This window comes from Hakea prostrata, chromosome 3 (assembly GCF_041222555.1).
Source record: "Hakea prostrata isolate BN-2017 chromosome 3, UWA_Hpros_2, whole genome shotgun sequence".
NCBI classification, from domain to species: Eukaryota; Viridiplantae; Streptophyta; class Magnoliopsida; order Proteales; family Proteaceae; genus Hakea; species Hakea prostrata.
The window spans coordinates 15,561,841-15,585,614 of NC_142602.1; the positions used below are offsets into that span (position 1 = coordinate 15,561,841).

Genomic DNA, 23,774 nt, shown 5'->3' on the forward strand with positions numbered 1-23,774 from the left:
GACCCCAAGGCCCAAGCACGATTTTTACCAAGTTAGAGCTTCTGCATTCATTCTGGGTGAGATTCCTAGGTCACCCTGCATCAACAGAACCCATGAACATGTCCTGAAGGATTTGGATTTAAAACACCCAAAGATTATTCTTTTCCTATGAAAGAGGCAGATGGTGGACTCTAACACTAGGTCAGGCACCAAATCCAGGTCACAAACCCTGAAATGATCACAATTTGTAGGATGCATTTAACTTTGTAACCTGAAGAGAAAAGATTTGAAGTATGATCTTGTGTGAGTCAAGACCATAGCCTTGGTGGACTTGCTATACTTAGAACATGCTATGCTAGCCCAAATCTCAAACCAGACTGGATACTACACTTGACAACATGAGTTTAGGGTACAAAAATAAATAGTACTGTAATGCTCTTTCATTATAGTAGTTCTACATCAGGAAATATAGTTAGTTAGGAGAAGTTAGATAAGCTTCTTCTTTTGGAAGAAGTGCTTCAAGTGCCATAACTGGAAGGCTGAAACACAAATGCACACACCCAGGGACATAATACTGAACCATGCTACTCTGGAGTTGGTTGTTTCACTAACTTCCCTCATCTCTGCTTCCCTACAATACAAATGAATGAATAAATGAATGATGAATTCAATAATAATACAATTACTTTTTTAGGAAATGAGGGTAATGGTGGTAGATTTTTTTTTTTTTTTTGGGGGGGGGGGGGGGGGGGGGTTCGGGGATCAAAGCTAACATTAGATACGTTGGGTTTGAGTTGTTTGATGATAATCACATACCTTGTCTTGAGATAAAGCAAATTTTCATGAATGGCCCCAACTGCTCCTTCAAGCTTTCTCAATTCAAGTTCAACACCCTAATTAAAGAGATAACATGTAAATATCTATTTGATACATAAAATCCAAATGAGATAACATGCAAATATCTATTTGATACATATTCTCAATACGTTGGCTGTTTCTTTTTGCTCCAAAAAAGGAAATTTTGGAATTTCAAATGAGATAGAAAACCTGAGAGCCCTGAATATTTATCCACTACAGTGATTCACCTGTGCATTTCAAACTTAAATTTGGGGTCTGTGAATAAACTCTGTGCCATTTGGGGTGTCTTGTCATTCACTCAAAATTTTGTTTTGTTAATTGTGTGAATCTCTCTCTTGAACCCAACCCTCTTCTCTCTTACCAGTCCGTCCTTTCCCTTTATTTTTCCTCCTAATTTCTCATCTTTTCTGCTTTCCCTCAAATACATCTCTGAGTGATTCCATTACTTCTCATGTATCTGTTTCTTTCTCCTATTTCTTCTGCCTGTCTATCTGATGCAGGGTACTATTAACAGTATTCAGCAAGCTGTACCTCTTATAATAGCAAGCCTTTTTCTTATTATCCTAACCTAAACCTTAAGTTGTCATATCTAAACCTCATCACTTTCCATCAGCCTCAATAGCAAACCGAAAAAATGATCTCCCATCTCCAAAAGATCTTGGGGCTCCATTTTGGGTCATCAATCCATTGCTGGCATCATATTTGAAGAGTTCGAACTTTGACCAGTGACTAGGGTTTCTACTTTCTAGTTTCATTCCAAAGAACTAATATGGGAGGCTAGAGATTTCAACATACAACAAGAAGATGAGCCAAAGTTCACCTTTCCCATTTAAAAATTTTGTTTCTGTCTGATGGTAATGTAACCCAGGGTCTGGGTTAACCTTCTAGGACTTCCTTTAATCAGAACCGGCAGATAAAGAGGCTATCAAAGTGTTAGGATTTTATTTATGGGTTGGTTTGGGTATGTTTTTGAGAGGACAGGAAACTTATGGGTGTCCTATGGGATAGTCTGGAAAGGAATTTTGGTCAGTTTAGGCTAACAAAAATTTGGCTGGGCAATATATTGTGAACCTTGGCTTTGGGAGGTCAGGGATGGTTTTAGGGTTTTAACAGAATTGAGATGGGCTGGTGGTTTTGAGGTTACTAGGGTTTGGGTTATCCAAAGATCCTATGGAACAAACTAAGGTTGGTTGGGAAAGAAATGGAATGGGTTAATATGGGTATGGTATGAGAAACACAAACTTATCCAAGGATGGTAAGTGAAGCCTATGATTGGGTCTTGGATGGGTAAGGTTACAAAAGGGGGTTCTAGGGTCTTGCGGCTTGGTTTGGGGGTGGGGGCTGGGTTGGGGGGAGGATTTTTGGTTGAATCTTGACGAGTCTTAAGGAATGTTAGAATTCTTCCAAGAATCTTGATTCTTTCATCTTAAGATTCTTCTTTCTTTTCTTTTCTTTTCTTCTTCTTTTCTTTCTATTCTGTTTTTCAGATCTGCTGCAACAATCAAGAAGTGGAAAAAAGAAGAGGAAAGGGAGGGGGAAGATCTGCCACAAGAGATAGAGGGAAAGGGGGACGGTGGGGGTTGCTGCCACAGGGTTGGAAGAGACTGTAGAGGGCTGCAATGGGAAGAAAAGGGGGGAGGTCTTGCGATGGAAGGGGAGGGGTGTGGGGGTTCTTGTGTGGCCAAGGGATAGGAGAGAGGGGCTGGGATGCACTTACAGATTGAGGGACACTGCTGTTTGCTCTTGAGTTGAAAATCTTAACTGGAATTTCAGAACACTAACTGGAAACCTTCAGCTCAGGCCGTGAGATGTCTTCCACAACTCCAAGCTTTAGTTTCATTCAACTTCAACTGGTTTTTACAAGGAGATGTGGGGGCACACATAGCCCTACATGAAAGAACTTGGACTTGGACTTGATCTTGAAAAACTAATTGGACTCTTAACCACAAATAGAATACTTGTAAACTTCTAACTACTTGTCAATTAAGTAGGACCACACAAAAAATGACAAAATAAAATACTAATTACCTAGATGGAATTCACAAGTGGGTTCCAACTAGGACTTCTAATTAACTTGACTAAAACAAAACTGATTAAAGAAATTAAAATAGTTCTGGCCTCCTTAAGAGGCAGGGAGTCTGACTGGACCTAGGACGCCCCAAAGGGATTAACCCCCCCCCCCCCACGGGGGCATTTGGCCAGGCCTGATTGCCAAAAGCCCAGGGGGTTGTTTTCGGCCCAAGTTTTAGGCGTTATTGGCCTGCTGACCCTGGTACATCAGGCAGACTCTTGGACCAACGTTCCTCATTAATGCACTCCCTAAAACAATCACAATAAGTGAAATACCCAGAATTCCCAGTTGTTTAAACAAATATATTTCATATCTAAGTCTTCCAGCAACAACAAATTTCCTGAAATTTCATTGAGAACAGTTGCAACTTAGGTCCTACCAAAACAAACCCAGGAAAGCACAACTTTTGTACTTGCATACCTCAATTTTCTCTTTTCTGGCAACAGAGTCCCAATCCCTTGCTGCAATTCCAATCTTCCAGTCTAGGTTGACACTTGCCCCTGCATCTCTATGTTGGTTCTCAATCCAAAAACATGCCACATAGTTCCCAGCCTCAGTGGTTGTGAATGCAAACAGCCCATGACTGACATTCTGTGTGTGATGAAGGTTGTTCCCATAGGGTGATGTGACCTACAAAAAAAGGTATCCAAGTGGGTAGATGATTGTACAAGATGCAAAACAGACACTGGCATTATCCCAAGTCCAGCTTAAAACAAGCTCAAACTTAAATATTGACAAAGTACAGATAGAATGACAAAAGCAGGTAACACATTATCAGAAAATGTTTAAAACTGAAGATAATCCACACAGCTGATTTTATTACAAATTGCTTTTTAACTTCTATTTATCTTTTTATCTGATTATTTTCAGAAATACTACCTATGCATTACTTCTAAGAGGAAGACTGTCTAAAGTACAAAGAAATATCTTCCAGTCACTGGGAATCTTAGTGGCCAAGTAGACAAATCTAGCTTATCATCTAATATTTGGCTTTCATTTTAGCAGGAAGTCAGTCAACTCAAACCCTACTACCAAATAATTGGGTCAGCCACACCAGTATCATCTCATGATTCAATTCTTTCTTTCAATTAACATCTTACATCTCCACAAATATCAACTCTAGCTCTTTTTGTTAAAAGCAAATTATATATACATCCCCTAGCCTTGTAAACTATCACATTTACTCGCCCTTCATTTTTTTTTTCTTCTATTACGAATACATGCTGTATGTTTCAAATTATATATCAACTGTACCCCTATGGTTAGAATAATGGGGTAAATAATGACTCAACATCTATTGTATTTTCAAGCTCCCCATATTACCCTACTTTACTTTGCAAGTAGAATGGAATATCCTTCTTCTTAAAAAAAGAAGTAGAAGTTAGGGTAATTTGTGCATGCCATTGTGTATAAAAGACTCAGTAAGGTCAAATATGCCTTTTTCTAGTTTGGCATGGGGACATTTGTATAAAAAAAAAAATTTAAGGAGTGTAAATGAAATAGTTTGTGAAGAGGTGCATATAATTTTCTCTTTCATTTATTTATTTTAGCGGGGAGATATTGATAAAATTTTAGAATATTTAACCAAAGCTGATGTATGCTACAGCATAGCACCCTTGCAGTAATGGAGTGTACTCTCATCTCTGTCACCCTGCATGTTTCTTCATCCACCTCCCGATGAGGTCTCTCCTCCACTCTCGGCATGCTTCCTCTTCATAAACCATCACTCTTGCCTGCTCCTTCCACCCTATTTCAAGGATACCTGGCTCTTCCACTGCCTCCACACTCCCTCTACCTCTTCCAGACAAACAAACCTGAACTAGACAATCTTCAAATTAAGATGACATATGTCTAGGATTGCCTCCCATATCAGGGCATCATATCCTGGTTGGCTTTGTTATGGCAAGTAACCCACACCGCAGACAAGCAGTGAATGAAGCTTTAGTAAGTGCCTGGTATACCCAACAGTTCTGCACCCCATTACCATCTAGTCATTCTTCAGAAACACCTTTCCAGGCTTCAATCATCTACTAGACCTACAGATTGTTATGAATGAAGGTCCATGATCATAGTATGAAATTTTGCCAAATTTTGACGAAATTTCCATCTCAGTAAGTACCAAAACAAAATGGCCGGAAAAATGAAAAAAATACAATTTCGGAAATTTCAAAAATTCCAAGGGATTGTGTCGTACATGGCTTATGGATATGGATATGGATATGGAATTGGTGGAGCATATGGTGGTTCATCTACAGATCTACTGATTCCAGTAGAATGTCTGTATATGGGGCACGGAGACAGATCAGGTGTATCATTTGTGGACTCCATCTTTGGGTATCCATCAAGGCCAACAAAACCAATTATACTAGTTCCACGACCGGGTCATAGTCCATGGTCGTATGATACATTCCGAGGGTAGGATATCTACTAAATGTTGATAATGCTACCTATAGAAGGAAAGTGACGAACTATATGGATAACTGTATCCGTACCATGTCATGGCATGCTTATGTCCAGTATTCAGAGTACTCCTCCATACTTGTATATTGAATTCTACTTGTTGTATTTATTGTTACATTTTAGTGTTGTCCCCCATAATATCCATATTTACATTTGTGAAAATTCATATTCCAAGCTTCTAGTTCTACCCGAAGCCAACTGGGCATGTGTTGATCAGGAACACCAAAAAAATAACACTTCCATTGTGTTTATTGACCTTAAATTAGGTTGGACACCGTAAACCACCTCTAAAAACATCGAAAACCCACCGAAATCTTTTACAATTTTATACCAAATTTAGCCGAAATTTCAGCAAAATTTTGCCAGCGAAACAAAAAGAAATTTCAAACATTGGTTTGGCAAACGCCTTCAGTTCTTTTATGCTCATATCATTCTAGACATCAATAAACCCCTAAAACCCTCACTTCCAGATCAGACACCAAAACCAGCTATTAGAGCTCCATTAATATCCAATATGAATGTCTACAGTCTACCCCATGCTGCCGCTTTTGTGGTTTAGTTAGTCATGAGGAACACCACTTTGGTTAGGTTTTAGGCAAAAATAAATAACCTTTCCATTGTGTTTATTGGACTTGAATTAGGTTGGACACCGTATACCAACTCCAAAAACATCGGAAACCCACCGAAATCTAGTACAATTTATACCAAATTTAGCCAAAATTTCACCAGCGAAACGAAAGTAAATTTCGAACATTGGTCTGGCGAATGCCTTCAGTTCTTTTATGCTCATATCACTCTCGACATCAATAAACCCCTAAAACCTTCACTTTCAAATTAGACACCAAAACCAGCTATTAGAGCTCCTTAATATCCAATACAAATGTCTACAGTCTACCCCATGCTGCTGCTTTTGTGGTCTAGTTAGTCATGAGGAACACCATTGCACCACTCTTATTCATGAAGAGAAGCATCAATCATTCGCTTATGGCTATCCATCCCACTTTCCCTCCTTCACTCGCCACTATTTCCAGTCATCAGCTAGCAAACTCATCCCTGCAAAATTAGCACCCCAGAGAAGTATGGCGCACTAACTATAACCCCTCATCAAAGCCCATAACTACATCACCACACATGGTCACCCCCAAAAGAAGGACCACCTCAGACTCCCAACATCAGTCCCAAACTACCACTACCACACAAACCCTGCCAAGTGCCAACCAAACTCCTCACATGGACCCTCCTCAAAACTATTCCCTATCTTCAACCAAATGAATCTCAACCACCACCCTCCTACATCCCTCGGCCCAAAACAATTGAAACATCCTTGCTAAAGACACAGTATGACTCAATAAAACCTTGAAGCAGATTTCCTTTTAATTGCATAACCCCATAGCCCCTAGGAGAAAACAGCACCAATTATCATCAAAAAATTGTAGCATGCAATGCTGAGGAGATCCTGAACCTCTTGTCCCATTCATCATCTCCTCAAACTTGACAAGCTGGATTTCTTATTTCTCATGGAGACGAAATACAAATCCCAAAAAAAATTTGAATTACTTAACAGAAATAATGATACCATGCTTGTATCTCTCTACCCCAAAGGCTCCTTTGAAGGGCTCGCCCTGCAATGGGATGACAATATCACAGTTTATACTCTCACCTTAGTCTCCATCAACAGTAATCCTCCCTCCCTCACATGTGTTTGTGGTGAACCCTTCAAACATGGACCCAAATGATTTGGGATCACCTTTCTAACATCAGCACAGATCAGCAAGGGAAACAGTTATGCTTAGGAAACTTAACTCCTATCTCTCATGGTGCGAAAAGATAGGTAGGTCTCATCCAAGCGACAGAAATACTCCTTTATGCCTGCAATTTCTTAGACCTAGGCTTCTATGGGTTATCCTCCACATAGAGCAACAAGCAATCTTGGGGCCTCTTATAACTGGATCCTTTTAGATGGAGCCATATCTAAAATTACCTGGTGCAAATCTCCTAATGCAGTTGTTTTCGTTAAACCGACAATGGACTCACCAACGTCCAAAACTGGTCTACACTGAAGAAGCCAAGTATTAAGTCCAAGTCAAGGAGGTTGCAACACCATGATTGTAAGAATGTCACTTTCAATGGTCCATTGCTTGTTTCGATTCAGTGGCTAAGGTGCTCACAAGACCCACAATTGCAAGATTGCATAAAAAATGAAACTGTGACATCTTCGGCGATATTCAATCTAAAATGTACCTCTCAAGATGGAGTTGGAGCACGAACAAAGTTTGTCTAGTAGCAAGAAAATGGGCTAATCAGACTCCTGGATGAAGACCTGAGAAAGGAATAAGTGATCTGGAATCAAAATAATACATGACCCAGCTTCAGTGTGATAACAAAAGTACAAGCTTCTTCCACCTTTCCACACTTCAGCATTGCCAGGGAAACTAATCCTAAAGCTGAAGCTTCCATCAGACCAGTGGACCAGATCAGATTATAAGGTCTTCACCCCCTCCGTCACTATCTAAGTGAGCAATATAGATCTGAACTGATATCTCAGCTCTAGGTTAAGTATTGAACACAGTTCACCCATATGCTCCTGGTGATATTAATGTCACTAAGGGAGCTCATATTTTAGGGAATCAAAGTGTGGGGATCTGTTTACTTAGTGTTTTGTCCCATAATTAGGACACTGAGGTGTCGGCTTCTGGTTATGTTGATTAAAAAAAAACCTACCTTTATTGGTAAGTTCATTCACACATCAGATAAGATACTCAGAAAAAAGAAAGGCATTGCAGAACGTTGTTCCTCAGGAAGCACAACAGATTTGGATAGTTGTTAGTTGATACCATTCTAGTAACCTTAAATTTTACTAATTCTATACCCTCCCAGTTCTTCTATTAATCTTCACTTATCAAAGAGCAGGGAATCCCATCTTGACTCGTGCGAATTGTGACAGTCATTGCAAGAGAATCACACATCAACACAAACCAACCATTCCGAAACATAAAAAACGAGATCACTAAGGTAATCTACACCAACCAGAAAATATCACCCCAAATACAAGCCCTAAGTGCCACCACAACCAGTTAAAGAAAAGATGCAATCTTGAAGGAAAATGAGGATTAGAGAAGCCAGAAGATTCAATTTGGAATCCAGTTCTACCTTGGCAGAGATGAGGGGCATGTCGTGAGTCCGGTCATCGGAAACTACGACGTAATCCGCCAAAACGACAACGTTGTTCTGGATTTCCTCTGATACGCACTTCGTTCCTGAAGCTGGAAGATATAACCATATAGCTTCTCCCAGAGGTAGAAAGAGACAAATCCACAACACCAGAAGCTTTAAATCCAAAGTAGCTAAACAAACTGAGAAACTCATCCTCAATGAATCGAAAAAAGACCCCAAAAAATTAAAAGATAAAAACACCCTTTCGTTCCCGGATTCTGTTCTTCCAGTTTCTTCGACTGATCGTTGTGTTCAACGCAAGTTCTTTTCTTTTTCGCCCCTTAAGCCTCGAATTTACGTCCGTCGGATGAGACATGACAGTAATTAAATCCAAGCCGTTCATCAACTACATGATGGGAATCGGCCGATTCACCGATCCGATACTCCATTTTTAAAACTAGAGATGTTGGCCACCAAAACCAAACCTTTCTCTCCCAAATTGGTCGCCGCCGCTGCTGCCGTCGTTTACTAGGCCGCCACTTCTTCTGCGTTGCAGCGCCGTAATTTTGCTTCTGCTCCTCCGCTACGATGCAAAACCCTACCTGAAATGCGCAATGGAAAACCTCTTTCTTTCGCTCTCCTTGGCTCAGCTTCCGAACTCGTTAACATCCTCCTTGTCGCATCTCTCTCCAAAACCCTATCTGTGTCGGGTACTCGAAACCTCGACGCCGATTCGATTCCACTCTGCGAGTCACTCGTCCTGCAAATCCTCCGGCGAAATTCCCTCGACACCTCCAAAAAGGTCGATTTTTTTAGATGGGCTTCTCTCAGACCCGGTTACAGACATTCTTCAAACACTTACTCACAAGTCTTTCAAGCCATGTGTCGAGCTGGGTGCCTTGACGAAGTCCCACCTCTGTTGCGTTTGATGAAGGAAGATGGTGTTGTTGTTGACTCTGCCACTTTCAAGATGCTGCTGGATGCGTATATACGTTCTGGTAAGTTCGATTCGGCTCTTGATATACTGGACCACATGGAAGAGCTAGGAACTAGCTTGAATCCCCAAATGTATAATTCCGTTATTGTTGCTCTGGTTAGGAAAAACCAGGTGGGTCTGGCTCTTTCCATGTTTTTCAAGCTTCTGGAGGCTTTAAATGGTGATGAGGCCATTGTTCCTGATGTTATTGCCTGTAATGAGCTGCTTATTGCTCTAAGAAGGGGTGATAAGAGGGTGGAATTCAGAAAGGTCTTCGAAAAAGTGAGAGAGAAGAGTGAGTTTGTGATGGATACACGGGGTTATAATATTTGCATCCATGCATTTGGTTGTTGGGGTGATCTTGGCACTGCTCTTGAACTTTTTAAAGAGATGAAAGAGAAAGCTTTGAGTTCGGGTTCGTCTGGCCCAGATTTATGCACGTATAATAGCCTAATTCATGTTATGTGCTTGGTTGGGAAAGTGAAGGATGCCTTGATTGTTTTTGAGGAGTTGAAAGGATCTGGGCATGAGCCTGATGCTTTCACTTATCGGATTCTTATTCAAGGGTGTTGCAAGTCGTATAGAGTGGACGATGCAATCAGGATTTTCTGTGAGATGCAGTACAATGGTTTCCGTCCTAATACTGTTGTTTATAATTCCCTCCTTGATGGGCTGTTCAAGGCAAGGAGATTAACAGACGCATGTCTGCTCTTTGAGAAGATGATGCAGGATGGTGTCAGGGCATCATGTTGGTCTTACAATATTCTCATAGATGGATTATTTAAAAATGGAAGAGCTGCAGCTGCTTATACTCTTTTTTGTGACTTGAAGAAGAAGGGACAGCTTGTGGATGGTGTCACTTACAGTATTGTCATACAGCATCTCTGTAGGGAGGACCATCTCGAGGGAGCATTTGATCTAGTATCAGAAATGGAAGCTAGAGGCTATGTTGTTGATCTTGTCACAATATCGTCTTTGTTGATTGGTCTCCATAAGCAAGGTAGATGGGATTGGGCAGACAAACTCCTGAAGCATGTTAGGGATGGTACACTGGTGAGTAATGTTATCGGGTGGACAGGCAATGTGGAAGATTCCATACGAGACACAAAAAACAGGAAAAAAGATTTTACATCTATGTTCTCTTCCAAAACTCATTTAATTGAGATCCTAGGGTTGGGAATTTCTCCTAACGATCCATCTGACTCCTCTGTTGATGACACAGATGGAAGTGGTCAAGATTTGGGGACTACTGCTGTTATTACTGATCAGTGGTCTTCATCTCCTTACATGGATAAGCTTGCAAATGAAATGAAGGCTGTCAATCGATCATTTTTGTCTTTTTCTGCATCGAGGGGGCAACGAGTGCTGGAGAGGGGGATCGGATCTTTTGATATTGATATGATGAATACATTTCTCTCAATCTTTTTGGCCAAGGGAAATTTGAGCTTAGCTTGTAAATTGTTTGAGATCTTTACTGAAATGGGTGTTAACCCCATGAGTTACTCTTATAATTCTATGATGAGTGCATTTTTGAAAAAGGGCTATTTTAATGAGGCTTGGAGTATCCTTCACGAAATGGGAGAGAAGCTTTGCCCAGCTGACATTGCAACATATAATGTAATAATTCAAGGTTTGGGGAAGATGGGAAGAGCTGATCTTGCTAGTGCTGTTCTTGATCAGCTGATGAGCCATGGTGGTTATCTTGACATTGTGATGTACAACACATTGATACATGCACTAGGCAAGGCTGGTCGGATTGAGGAAGCCAATGATTTGTTTGAGCAGATGAAGAAAAGTGGGATTAATCCTGATGTTGTCACTTTTAATACGCTGATTGAAGTTCATAGCAAGGCTGGTCAAGTTAAGGAAGCATATAAGTTTTTGAAAATGATGTTGGATGCAGGCTGCTCCCCCAATCATGTCACTGACACAACTCTGGATTTCTTGGAGAAGGAAATTGATAAGATTAGATATGAAAAGGCATCGATCAAACGGCACAGTAATGGGGAAAATGGTACTTAATTGTCAAGTTTCTAAAGTTTATTCATAACATTGATTCATAAAGGAATCTAGGGCATTTGGGTCTCACAGCTGACTATTGAGGTTGGATTCAAATCTCCTTCCTTGAATGATGTATAATAGTTCTGCTACTAAAGCAGCCAAAAGATTTAATTTATTCATTGGGAAGATATCAGACGAAGAAAGACCTATGGACAGCAAAATTAATTGTACAGGGTTCCACAATAACTTGGATTCATGCACCTTCTTTGTACTGTAGTAGTTTTGTAATTCAATTCTTGATTGCAAACATGAAAAATAGGGGCTTATAGAAGTAAAGTGGAGATCCTGCTATCAAAAAGTCTCTGCTGTTTTTCATCGGAATGTATCAATTTCCCAGATAATTTAATCAGTTTTTTGTCCATAACTGCCATTCTTTGCTTAATGAATATATTTGCTAGTGGTTGTCTTTGCTTTTTCTATAGGGTATCTTCTACTTCATATTTAACTTGTGAGGAAGCAGTGGTTCGATAACTTGTGGGTTGGATCTATTTCAGTCTGTCCTTTGTTTCTGATTGGTGGTATTGCAGGTAAAAGTAGGCCACTAAACTGACTGAATTCTTTTAATAGTTCCATTATAGTTACTTTCTGCAGCAATTCCCCCCCCCCCCCGGTTGTTTCTATAGATTCCCTGATGCAGGGGAGCTCATTGTCTATGCTCCCATGGGGGTAAAATAGGACATCAGGTCCTGGTCTAAGCAAGGATCATTTTTCTCCCTTGTTGGCATGGGTTTATACCATCAAACCCTTGTCATAATTCTCTTTTTTTTTTTTTTTTAATCTTTAAACCAGTGCCTATAATCATCATTCCAGGTCCTATTCTTTGTTATTTTTGAGTGGAGGAGCACAATGAAATGAATATGGCTTTCAGAACTGACTTCACTTGGTCTGCTGTGCATAGTTTGGTAAAAGTTGTAGGTTGTAGGGATGTGTTGCTTAACTTTACTGCTACTGCAACTTTCAGCAGTATTTCATACTGTTGGTAATAGTTTAACTCATCGTGTTGCTATTATCTTTAATATCTTTAGTTATCTTTTGACTACTGCTTATATTACACTGCTCTTTTATTGATGGATATATTTTTCTGTATCTCATTTTCTCTTCTGAATTTTGAGTTAAACCATCTTTTTTGTTTTCTCCCCCCACCATTCTGAAGCTACTCTTTTACCAGTTAATCAGAGACAGGCCTCTTTTCCGTCTGATGTCCAGTCCTGTTTTGAAAACCATGAGCAATCAACCACATTCTTCATGAATTATTTAGTGGGCACTGGAGTAACAGGTGTGATCGTGAAGTGACGTAGATGTTTTTTATTTGGTTTCACCAGTTTAATGGCTCTGCATATCTAAATGCCAGGTCGTTTGAATGGATGTGTTTATTAGAATATAAAGTAGGTCTTACCATGTCTAACAGTGACTGCATAATTGTGTGAAAGGATTGGTATCTTTCTCACACGGCAGTGACATAAACCTCAATCGGTTTTTGGTGGTTTCTTATGTTTTAGTAATACCATTTCTGGGTAATGTGTTTTAAAGAGCTTGTGCTAACTTGTGTTGGAATGACAAATATAAAAGCACAGTTTAGCTCCCCCCTTCCTGTGGCCCTTCATGTTTTTGTTTCGAGCAGGTGGAAGACACTATCAGACACAAAAGGCTAGCCATGCTGGTGCACATCATGGGTCATTGGTCATCATCTCTCCTCTCCTTGTTCTCTTGTCTCAGCCTTATGTTTGCAGCATGAAAGCTGGTGGCATGCCTGGGCTTATTCATTGATGCTCCTTGGTGGTTGATTGAATTGTGGTGTTTGTTTTCTAATTTGAGCATTTTGTGGATTTATATCACTTGCCTTGTTGCAATGTAATGGTTAATTTGTGGTATTGCAATCAACAGGTTCAATACTGAGGAACAGTCACCCATGGGGAGCAGGGATAAAGCTGTACATGTCACATTGAAGGATAATTTGTAAAAGCTTTCGTGTAGAGTTTAGGACTTGTTTTTTGCGAATCAGAAGTCCTTCAACTCCGTCTTCTTTGTTACTTAATTTTAATTTTTATATGGAAGCATTTGAACAAAAAATGACTATTTTAACAAATGGATAGAGAAGTTATCTTAAGGATCATCACGAGTCAAATTTCATAATCTAATCTGTTACCCACCACACGCTTACAGTACATGAACATTTCATATCCTAGAATTTCAGAGCCCGTTTGGCAGGTGGCAAGCATGACCCTGTTGCATCTTGACATGAAACTTAAAAGAGGTCGTATACGAAAGGTTTTAACAACAGAGAGAAAATTTAGGTTGATAAAATTGGTAGTTTACTACTTCTCTGTGTATGTTATGTAGCTCAAATTAGTCAAGTTCTTACACTGGATTTTAACTTCTTGTATGCTATGAATTTTCTCATTACATTGAATACACCATGGTACATACAGTATGCTCTTCCATTCTCTCTATCTCTGTCTGTGTGTGTGTTTGTGTAACATTTATGAATTCCTTTCAGGAAAGAAGCAAACCTGAAAGGAAAATTTAGCTGACTCTCAAGCATCTTAACAACTGTGGCACATATCCGCGGGTTAGGAAAATTCCCTTCTTTTTGTTTTTTTCCCTCTTTTTGGGTGAGTGGGTTAGAGAAGTAAGTGTGACAAGGATAAAGAGATGGTAGCATCAAGAGAGATTTAGGGCCATTTGCTGGAGAAGTAACTTCTTCTGAGCTGCATTGATGACACCCTTGCACTCGGCATCTACCAATACCTCTGTCATTATTGCAGCTGCATGACCTGTGGGTTCATCTGAAGCCCTCCTCAACATGAATATCTAAGAGACAAAAAGAAGCATGAAATCAGTTTAACAAACATCTGGATATGCACACGCCTTCCAAGTTGTCAAGTCAGTTTGTCACGCGAATCTAACCAAGTAAGACATACCTGCCCATGATGTGAAATTTCTAGACAGCCAGGTTGTTGCATAAATGGTTCCCCATCTATCTGGATTGGGAAGGGACTGTAAGTGTGTATCCTAACTACTTTCCCTTGGGCTAGTCTCCTGGCTTGAGAAAGTCCAACCTGTACAATTTAGCAGCAATCAATTATTTAAAATGTTTCCATTAAATTTAGCTGCAGGAGTGCACAAAGAGAAGTTAAAAAAAAAAACTACTATAGAACACTCGAGACGGAATCTTCAAAGTGATAGCTACCCCTATCTATCCTAAGATAATTTAGTAGTATATAATACTTGGAAACTGTTTGCAACCTCCTTTTCTTTAGTCAATCAGATCTCATGCAAAGGGAATGGGAATCTGTTAAGAGGTAAGCACCAAAAAGGCTTCTAGCATCTTTCAGAATATGCAGGGACAAAAGTAAGATGAGAGGTGACAAAATCAAACCTGAAGTTTGCCGAGGTGCCAAGCTCCACTAATGGAAACAACCTCAAGCACCTTATCATGCATTGATTGAAGATTAAAATCATCATCATGCTCATAGTCATTTTGCCATAGATCTACTCCACCCATATAACTGCCAATGTTGAGCACAATAATACCCTCGGAATCCTGTTAAAAGAATATTAAATTGAAGAAGAAAAAAAATGAAAAGATGAAGCATGAGAAGACTGGTCAACTTCTTAATTGCAAAGCAATGAAACTTTTATAATGGAATAAAAGCTTCATGAAGAGAAATTGATTTTACCCTAGGGATCCAGATTTCCTTCCCATCCACTTCAAGGCAAACTTGCCATGGTAGGTCTGCACATGCTCTATCCATCATATCCCTGGCACCTTCTTTGGCATACCGCAATTTATTTACAAACTGGAAAATCAAATTCTAAGTTAGTTTATAAAATGTCCTAAAAAGAAAACCACAACAAATAAGAAGAAGAATATGGCCCCAGCTGTCTGATATCACTGAGGAAGGAAAGCGGAAAGGAAAAGAACCACACTATTAAGGCATATAATTCCAAATTATCAGTAAACAGGTCATTCCAGGCCTACTCTCAGTTTCAGTTGGTTTCATTTCATATACAAGCAATATGATGCAGATATCCAGCAACAACAGATGTTGGGCCACTTGATTTGGTTAACTTAGCTTTTTTGGTCCCAACTGTACCTATGGTTTAAGTTCAATTCAACTGAGTCTTAATATGAGTGCCAAATGGGTAGATGGGCTATGGGTTTAATATGATTGACGTACTAGACCAATTTTATAAGTCCAGATATTTACAAATTTGTCATATGCTGAATTCAGTAATTCATTTCTAATTTTACAACATACTAGAATGTTGGTCTCTAACTTAGAAAGGCTCCCTTTTTCAAAAAATCTCAGGCTGTAAGGATTCCTCCTTCCCACATACTGGAGGTTTGAATTCTGGTTGTTCTCTATGAAGTGAATAAATAGAACAGGTCACACTCTCATCAATGATTTTGACAAAACCCTATAACTACAGCTGTTACTTTCTGAATGAAACAAGAACCCTGTAAGAGGAATGTAGACCTAGTGAGATGCTAGCTGGGCTTCAGTGAGAGGCTCTTACCTGTTCAACCGGTGAGTATTGAACCTGTCTTCTTTTTATTAAACACAGGCTGTTGATTGGTTATGCAGGTCATATGTTGTCAACCTGTTGGAAAACTGAAATTTTCTGTTGCTTAAAATAATGTGGTTCGCTGTTTCGGGTGTTTCTTGACTGTTAATTCAAAGGATTCTGATGGTTTATCTGAACACTGGATTGCCACAAAACTTTGGGATTTCCAATTGTTAAACATGCTGCCATGATCTTAACTAGGGCCTCAACTTTTCAGAAGTTTCTGGATTTTAAGATAAGAGTCAGAATTTGAGTGATTTTATATATGATGTTCCATATGATGAGCAAGGAATTTGATGAGTTTGATACTGTTTGGTTGTCTTGACGCAAAGATAAGCCTGTTTCTAATTCTGAAACCCTAGTTACGATTTTGGTTACCCCTCTATATCTCCATATCCAACCGATGGATTGGAACCAGACTTAGAAAAATTCAAGAGCCTAAAAAGAAGATAAAAGGATACTGGATGTATTCAACCCCACTCAAGATTAGGGATGATACCATCAATGACAACTAAATATCACAGAATATAAACACTCACATAATGACAAGGAATCCTTCCTTTTTGGATGAATAAAAAAACTTTACTAAATGAGAAGAAGGAATGTACTAAGGGACCAGCCTTCAAGAGGGAAGCCGGATAGCGGAGCGAAGACCCCAGGTAACAACGAGCCTATTCCTTGGGGTGTCATCAACAGGGGGTTGGGGAATAGACAAGTCTAGAAGATACATCAAGGAATCCTTCATTGCTGATCTATTGTCATTTTATGTCATAAATCTGATACCTTGCCAGGAAGAGAAAATGCATAAGAGGCCAAAAGAATATTAGGATGATGCTGGGAGAGTGGTGCTTATCCGTCATATCCTCCAATCCTCCTATCTCTACTGGTGCGGTATCTTCACCCTTCCCAAATCCACCATCCATTCTTTGGAATCCATCTTTTGTGTCTTCCTCTAGAAAGGCCAAGATTTTTCCCGTTTTCTCCACCCTATTTGTTGGAAATCTGCCGTCCCAAATCCGAAGGAGGTCTTGGAATCCGTCGTATTCTTGACATGAATATGGCTTGTCTTATGAAACTCATCTAGAAGATTGCCTCCAAACATGATTCCATTTGGGTCTCTTGGGTTTATTCCTATCTCCTTAAGAATGACTCCCTTTGGACTCACCCGCTCCCTTCTAATCCCTCTTGGATCTAGAGAAAGCTCTTGCTTCTCCGTGCCCATGCTCTTTTCGCCATTTCTATCCAAATTTCCACTGGTGTCTCCACTTCTTTCTGGCTTGACCCTTGGCATCCGATGGGTATCCTGTACACTCTCTTTGGCCCCAGAACCGTATACAACTCTCGTATCCCAAAATCCACCCCTCTCCTCCTTTATTTCCTTTGGATCTTGGACCACCACCCCCCCTACCCAAGTCTCACACAGGTTTGGAACTCCCTCCCCCCTATCATCCCACACTATAGACCGCATAACTTGGCTTCATTCTCTCTCTACCCCCCCCCCTTTCCACTACCTCGGCTTGGAATCTCCTTAGAACCCCCTCCCCCCCGGTCCCTTGGTGTCAGTTTGTCTGGTTTAATGGTCACATCCCTCGCCATTCCCTAACTCTTTGGAGAGCCCTTAACCTTGCCCTACCTACCCAATCATTTCTCATTAGTCGCCACATCCTCGCTAGCCCCAACTGTACCATGTGTTGGAATAGTTCAGAGGACCTTGACCACCTATTTTTTTGTTGCCAGCTTTCCCGCTCTGTTTGGACCCTAGCCCTAGCCTCCATTTGGCCCAGACCACGACGTTCATTTGGCTTTGCTAGAGATTGGAACTGGATCTTGAGAAATTTTGCTGGTGCCACTATCTGTGACCTAGTGGGTAAGCTTGTCTTTGCCGCCATTATCCACCATCTTTGGTGGGAGCGTAACTTGAGAATATGGACTTCCAAATCCCGATCCCGATACTTGATTTTGAATGCCATCTATTTTGATGTTTTGTCGAGACTTTGCTCTCTTCCCCACCCCCTATTGTTGATTCTCCAAGAAATAGGCTGATTGTTAGTTCTTGGAGTCTATCTTCTCCTCTCCAGTCTCCCCATTGACTGGCTCTTCCCCCCCCCCTCTCTCTTTCCCCTTTGTACATGTTCTCTTGTTTGCTTTCAGTAATTTAATTTATTATTCACCCAAAAAAAATATTAGGTTGATGCAAATTGAAACGATATATCAGCTAGCAAGAGAGAGTGCAAGTGAGGGGGAAGAGGAAATGATCAATTCACTGGTGAGAGAGGAAGACATGAGAGAATGATAAGACTGTAGTCTCACCCTTCTAACAAACAAATCTTTTTAATTAATTACCAAATCATGAGGAGGCTTAGATATTAAAATGTATCTACAAAAAGGAAATAAATGAATAATAAAGCCGAGACATACTCGGTCCAGGAAAGGCTGGGATAAATCAGAGTCAATCATTACCTAGTCAGGAAATTTATATTTAAGAAAGAAAACACGATTTGAAATCCTCCCATACACAACCTAAAAAGGAATATAACAAACTGACTAAACAACCTAATCTAAAGGAGACTGAAAGAAAAGGATTCGACATATCCTAGTCTAGATTAACCCATTAACAGCAATAAAATTAAAAATATCTGAAATCTAAACACTATTCCACAATTAGAATGTAGATGAAGTTCCTAAAAGCTGTGAAATCTGGAACCACAAGTTCAGAAAGATTTCCAGTGGTCTTCACAACTCTTGGTTTCCACGGTTCAGCCCTCCCTTAGCCACAGGTTGTGAACCACAAAATTGAACCATAGAAGGGACTACAGAGACCATGCGCCTGCATTATAGGGACTAGAACAACTGAAAAGGTGAAGCATATGCATAAAAAAAAATTGGTACCTGGCTACGGAACTTATCAGGGTGTTCTTCCCGAGTCAAGTGAAATTCATAAGCAACCTTAGCATCACAACCAATACCTATCAAAGAAATTTAAGTAATAGATTAACAAATTAAAAGATAAATAACTATCATATTATCATAGATAACCTTTAGCATCACACAGAACAGCCAAATAAAATAATGTAATGTATAAACACGTCAAATAACACAAATACTAACAACAACAACAACATAAACAAAGAGTACCTAAATAGTTCATCATAAACTTGGATTGTAGTTTTCTGGGATTGCGATCTGGGTTTTCTTCTTTGATATTAATTTTCCAACGATCTAGCATTGTCACTGCTGCATGATTGATGTCATGAAGAAGGGTACCTAGGCCACCTTTTCCCTCAACAGAAGACAAACCTCCTCCCCATTGCAAAACCCTAGACAAATCATTTCCAGTGCCCAGAGGAAGTATAGCAACAGGTGGTGGTGATTCGAAGTTGTGCTTCTCAATGGCATCAAGAACCCAAGCAACTGTACCATCTCCACCACAGACTAAAACCCTAAAGTATTGCACCGAACTAAACAACTTCAAACCAGTCTCAGGCCCCTCGGAAGAACTCAGTTCAAAAATCTGCAAAATGCATGTAGAAAATTCAGTTTTATTTCATACATGTCTAAGAAATTACATGTAAATCCTAAAAATATTCTTAGAATATAGTAATGGCAAAAAGAGGAAATCAACAAGGACCACAAACATGAATATCATAACCACACCTGTACAGGATTTAATATCATGTTTAATCTCCTCCGCAGAGCAGGTCCGTACTGACCTCCACTCTTGGTATTGATAAATACCAGGAGAGGTCTTGCATCGTTCTGCAAATTCACTATCTTGAAGTTCTTAGCAGAAACAAAGGTTGCATTTACCACATTTCCCTGCAGAAATTCATTCTGAGTGTCTTTTACGATTGGTACTCTGCCATTTTTCTTCAAGAACTGGTCACCGAACTCTCTATTGCAATTGCATGGCTTATCAAGAGCAACAAGCCCATTAAGGACATGGTTGAGAGATGTATCTGTCTGAGGAGCATCCTGTAGGTTACAATCATGTACCCTAAAATAATCAGAACAGTTGTTTCCATTTCGGCCCCTTTGACGCCTCCTGATTTTCCCACGAACTGACGAAGTAATAATATTTTCTGTGATAGAACTCAGCATTCCACTAGTCCTGGTAACATCATCCATTTCTTTTACAGAAAGCGGAGAAAGGATTAGCCTTCTGAGAGGACCCAAATCGCATACACTACCAGATTCTTTTGACATTTTGGAATGACAACTAACATGTATAAGTCGCTGACACCACAAGCACTGCCATGTAGGTGAAGCATCCAGAAAAGGGATACATGCTTCGTCACAGTAACAACAGAAAGCAGACGTTTCAGTGCTGTCATCAGATTTGGTCCACCTTTCTGACCAATGGTGCAGCAGATGAGTTGAACCAGCCTGTGCTACACACTTGCAGTCCTTGGTTGCAAACTGGGAACAGTAGAAATGAGCAGCTACACCACAAACAGTGCAGCGATGTAAAGGCAAATGGGAAGCAGCCTTTGCACCACCAGTTTGTTGGCAAACCATGGAAGTAAGACACACACAACATGTTGATGGCTGTTCATCATAAGAAAAATCTCCCGTCCATGTATGTGGAGATAAAGGGACTCTTAACTTCTTCCAGACTTTCTTTTTGGCTCTTGCAGCAGCTTTAACCCACTTCAAGGACGTCTTCTTTTGCCACATAAGGATTGCATATATGATAGCCAGAAGACCAAATGACCCAGTGACCAGCCAACCAAAAACAAAAGGACCAAAATAATCTGATTTGGCTACGATATTGAGGAGAGGAATACCCAAATCTGCCATGATTATGTACTGCTGCAGTCTGAATCTTCTTTTACAGCCAACTCATTCACAATATCAGGCATCAGATCTGCAAAGGTAAAATAAATTAACCGTCAAATTATTGCCTTGGAATATTAAATGATAACACTAAAAAAGGTCGGTAGATTGGAAAAGGAAGAGTAGACAGTAAAAATGATGCTACAATAAACTTGTAGAAGAATGAATAATAAGAAACACAAATCAAAAGTATATCCAGAATAAAGTTTTTGTTAACATTTATTTATTCATCTATTTGGTTCAAACTTTTCCAATAAGTGTAAAAGGTGGGTAAACAGATAGCTTAAAAGCAGAGCAATTATCATACCTAAAGAAGAAGAAATGAAACTAGAAAGAAGTCATATCCAGCCAAAATAAGAAAGTTCAATTCCACCGAATGAAGGAATCTCAACTTCATCAAAACTAAATCTTACTAGAAGGAACTCCTGAAACTTTTATAATGCCATGAAGATTTAAACGGTTGAGAATTGCAACTCAGCTACACAAGCTATCAATTAAAACTAGAAAAGAAGAGGCAATTTTTGTACAACACCACCAGAATCTTGATTTTTCATCACAGAAATAATGCCAGCAAACCTGAAACTATGCAAAATTGTCAAATGTCTAAAATTGTTGCCAAAAGTAATACTACTTCCTCCATTAGCAGCCTATGATAGAACATTAGGTTCAATGGTTATTTCTAGTTATTTCCCTCCTAAGAAACTCAACACTATCATGACAAAGAACAGCTTCCTACAAGGAAAACCTAAGGCCAAACGTCTTTAATGTGACCAAAATCTGAAGAATTCACTCGCAAAGCGTTCATTACAGGAAGAGAAGATCCACATACTAAATCCTCTTACAAAATTCGATAACACGTGCGATCTCTAAACCAAAAGAAACTGCTGAATTCTACAAGAAAGAAGAAAAAATTACAGCATTTGTAAACGTGAATGAATAATTTCCTTTAGAATTCAGCTAAAAACCCATCTAGATCCAACAAACCTAGCTTACTAACCATTAAAAAAAACAAATCATCAAGATGGACAAAAGAAAGCAAAAAAGTTGTAAAGGTGGAGGAGAAACATAAAAGAATGTGAAAATAAACCCTACCTTCGTTCCCGTCTTTGATTTCTCTTTCTGTGATTTCTGAATTCTCGAGCAACACATTGTCTCTCTTCGCCTCTGCAAATGCAAATCACCGCCGGCATCTCTCTTAGTTTTTATACAATTGGGTGAACGAGGAGGGAACAGGCCCTTTCCGTGTTTAACAGAAAGTTAAAGAAAATAAATTTGTATTATTTTACGAAGAAAAAAACCACCAAATTTCGTAGAATAATAATAAAATAATAAAGAGGAGGAGGAAACCCCTTTGTTTAAGCTTCCTGATTCCTGCAAATTACTGGAAAGCTAATGAGAACATGAAAGCGCTTTCCGCAAGCCACGGAATCTTTCAATGAGAGAACGTAACGGACTCGAAGGGTATTTAGGGTACTTTATTTTTATTTTGGAATAAAAAGTTAAAAACAAAAATAGAACATTTTCGGTGTGTACTACGGGGAAACTCCGTGTTTGGAAAATAATCCAACTGCCGACTTGTTCGGAGTGCAATGACAATTATGCCCTTTGTTGAGACTTTCCCGTTTCCGTGGAAATTGTCAGAGAATTGTGACGAGAAAACTTTGACCCCGATGAATCCAAAGCCTGATCGAGACGGGAAACGATTTGACCACGATGTATCCAAGGCCGTTGATTAGGTTGACCGACATCATGGCACGCCATCAGATTGAATTTTCTTGTTTCTTTTTTCTTTTTCTTCCTTTTTTTTAACATTTTTTTAACAGAAAATACTCCCAAAGTACAATTGGTTTGTTTTTTGTGCTTTTTTTTCTCATTTTTCAAATGAATTTCGATAAATACTTTCCCACAAGAAAAACGTTTCTCTTCAACACTTACAAGCAATAAAAATGCATTGAAATTGGAAAACGATTTCTTACCTAAAAACAGTGAAATCGAATAAAAACGTTTCCATACAGCTCTAAAACGCCGTCACATGAACTAGACATAATTGAACGAAGGAGTGTCAACCGTTAAGGTTATGATCTTTTGAAATCATGAAAAGGCCCTTATTGGTTAGCAAATTCACAACTAAAACCCACACACTTAAGGTCATGATTTTTTGAAATTTATGAAAGGCCCCTTGTCATTTTTCCTATTTTGATGATTGTAAAGAAATTCATTTGACATTACGAACCATTACATTTCTCAATTCTTCATTCAAACTTTCTTCTAGTGCACTCCTAGCCTGAAACAATAACCAATTTTTGACAAAAAAAACTTATTAAAAAGTTTAGAAGGCAGTGAGTCTTTCCTTAAGATATCCACACAACAAAGGGATAAGTTTATGAGCCTATTTAGAATTTATTGGGATAGAGAGAAGAACAATAATAGCTTAACGGATGCATCATATCTCATCAACATGGCGCGAGAGAAGTTGTGCCTAATTTAATCTCCTCATAATATAGCTAATCTCGGGCTTCAAAAGGTGATTCAATTCTATCCATCTGAAACTATTGGTAAGGAGGCATCCACCCCAAAACAAAACAAAAAAACCAAAAAAGAAATACCAAGAGTCTTAACCAGACTTTTTCACCGATAGGTTATGAACCCCTAAACATATTAAAGTGTTAGAGCGAATAGAATACATAAGAGTGATCTCATCATAGATACAATTAAGGGTGTTATAAGGGGAAACATTAGTAAAAAAATTCCATTGCCACAACAGTAGATATAGGTGTTTTGAGAATACGCCTTAAGGATCAATGGTTAACGATG

The 23,774-nt window shown here is 39.4% G+C and overlaps 3 protein-coding genes across 3 annotated transcripts; 1 reads left to right on the forward strand and 2 right to left on the reverse strand.

The window, feature by feature from the left end:
• Nucleotides 1-206: 206 nt before the first annotated feature.
• Nucleotides 207-8,832, reverse strand: LOC149021145 (transmembrane emp24 domain-containing protein p24delta3-like). The gene is made up of 4 exons (XM_089149402.1): nt 8,519-8,832; nt 3,329-3,538; nt 796-872; nt 207-610 (listed from the first exon to the last, which is right to left on the reverse strand). Exons 1-4 carry the CDS (start codon nt 8,732-8,734, stop codon nt 466-468), a joined length of 648 nt encoding a protein of 215 aa, XP_089005528.1. The 5' UTR covers nt 8,735-8,832; the 3' UTR covers nt 207-465.
• Nucleotides 8,833-8,907: 75 nt separating this feature from the next.
• Nucleotides 8,908-12,140, forward strand: LOC149021146 (Tetratricopeptide repeat (TPR)-like superfamily protein). Its single transcript, XM_089149400.1, has one exon. It carries the CDS (start codon nt 9,129-9,131, stop codon nt 11,517-11,519), a length of 2,391 nt encoding a protein of 796 aa, XP_089005526.1. The 5' UTR covers nt 8,908-9,128; the 3' UTR covers nt 11,520-12,140.
• A 954-nt stretch (nt 12,141-13,094) lies between these two features.
• Nucleotides 13,095-22,363, reverse strand: DGK2 (diacylglycerol kinase 2). Its single transcript, XM_089149403.1, has 8 exons — nt 22,053-22,363; nt 19,782-20,991; nt 19,263-19,638; nt 19,017-19,093; nt 15,239-15,358; nt 14,938-15,102; nt 14,480-14,617; nt 13,095-14,369 (listed from the first exon to the last, which is right to left on the reverse strand). The coding sequence occupies exons 2-8, from the start codon at nt 20,922-20,924 to the stop codon at nt 14,220-14,222; spliced, it is 2,169 nt and encodes a 722-aa protein (XP_089005529.1). The 5' UTR covers nt 20,925-20,991; nt 22,053-22,363; the 3' UTR covers nt 13,095-14,219.
• Nucleotides 22,364-23,774: the final 1,411 nt, after the last annotated feature.

Excerpts from the sequence above, each read along its gene's own strand:
- LOC149021145 (XM_089149402.1), bottom strand. The coding sequence starts at position 8,734 with ATGAGTTTCTCAGTTTGTTTAGCTACTTTGGATTTAAAGCTTCTGGTG. Across the intron at positions 3,539-8,518 it reads TGCCCCTCATCTCTGCCAAG|GTCACATCACCCTATGGGAA; the intron begins GTAGAACTGGAT and ends CTTTTTTTGTAG. Across the intron at positions 611-795 it reads TTGCTTTATCTCAAGACAAG|GGAAGCAGAGATGAGGGAAG; the intron begins GTATGTGATTAT and ends TTTGTATTGTAG.
- LOC149021146 (XM_089149400.1), top strand. The coding sequence starts at position 9,129 with ATGCGCAATGGAAAACCTCTTTCTTTCGCTCTCCTTGGCTCAGCTTCC.
- DGK2 (XM_089149403.1), bottom strand. The coding sequence starts at position 20,924 with ATGGCAGATTTGGGTATTCCTCTCCTCAATATCGTAGCCAAATCAGAT. Across the intron at positions 19,639-19,781 it reads TGATATTAAATCCTGTACAG|ATTTTTGAACTGAGTTCTTC; the intron begins GTGTGGTTATGA and ends TGCATTTTGCAG. Across the intron at positions 19,094-19,262 it reads GTTTATGATGAACTATTTAG|GTATTGGTTGTGATGCTAAG; the intron begins GTACTCTTTGTT and ends TTTCTTTGATAG.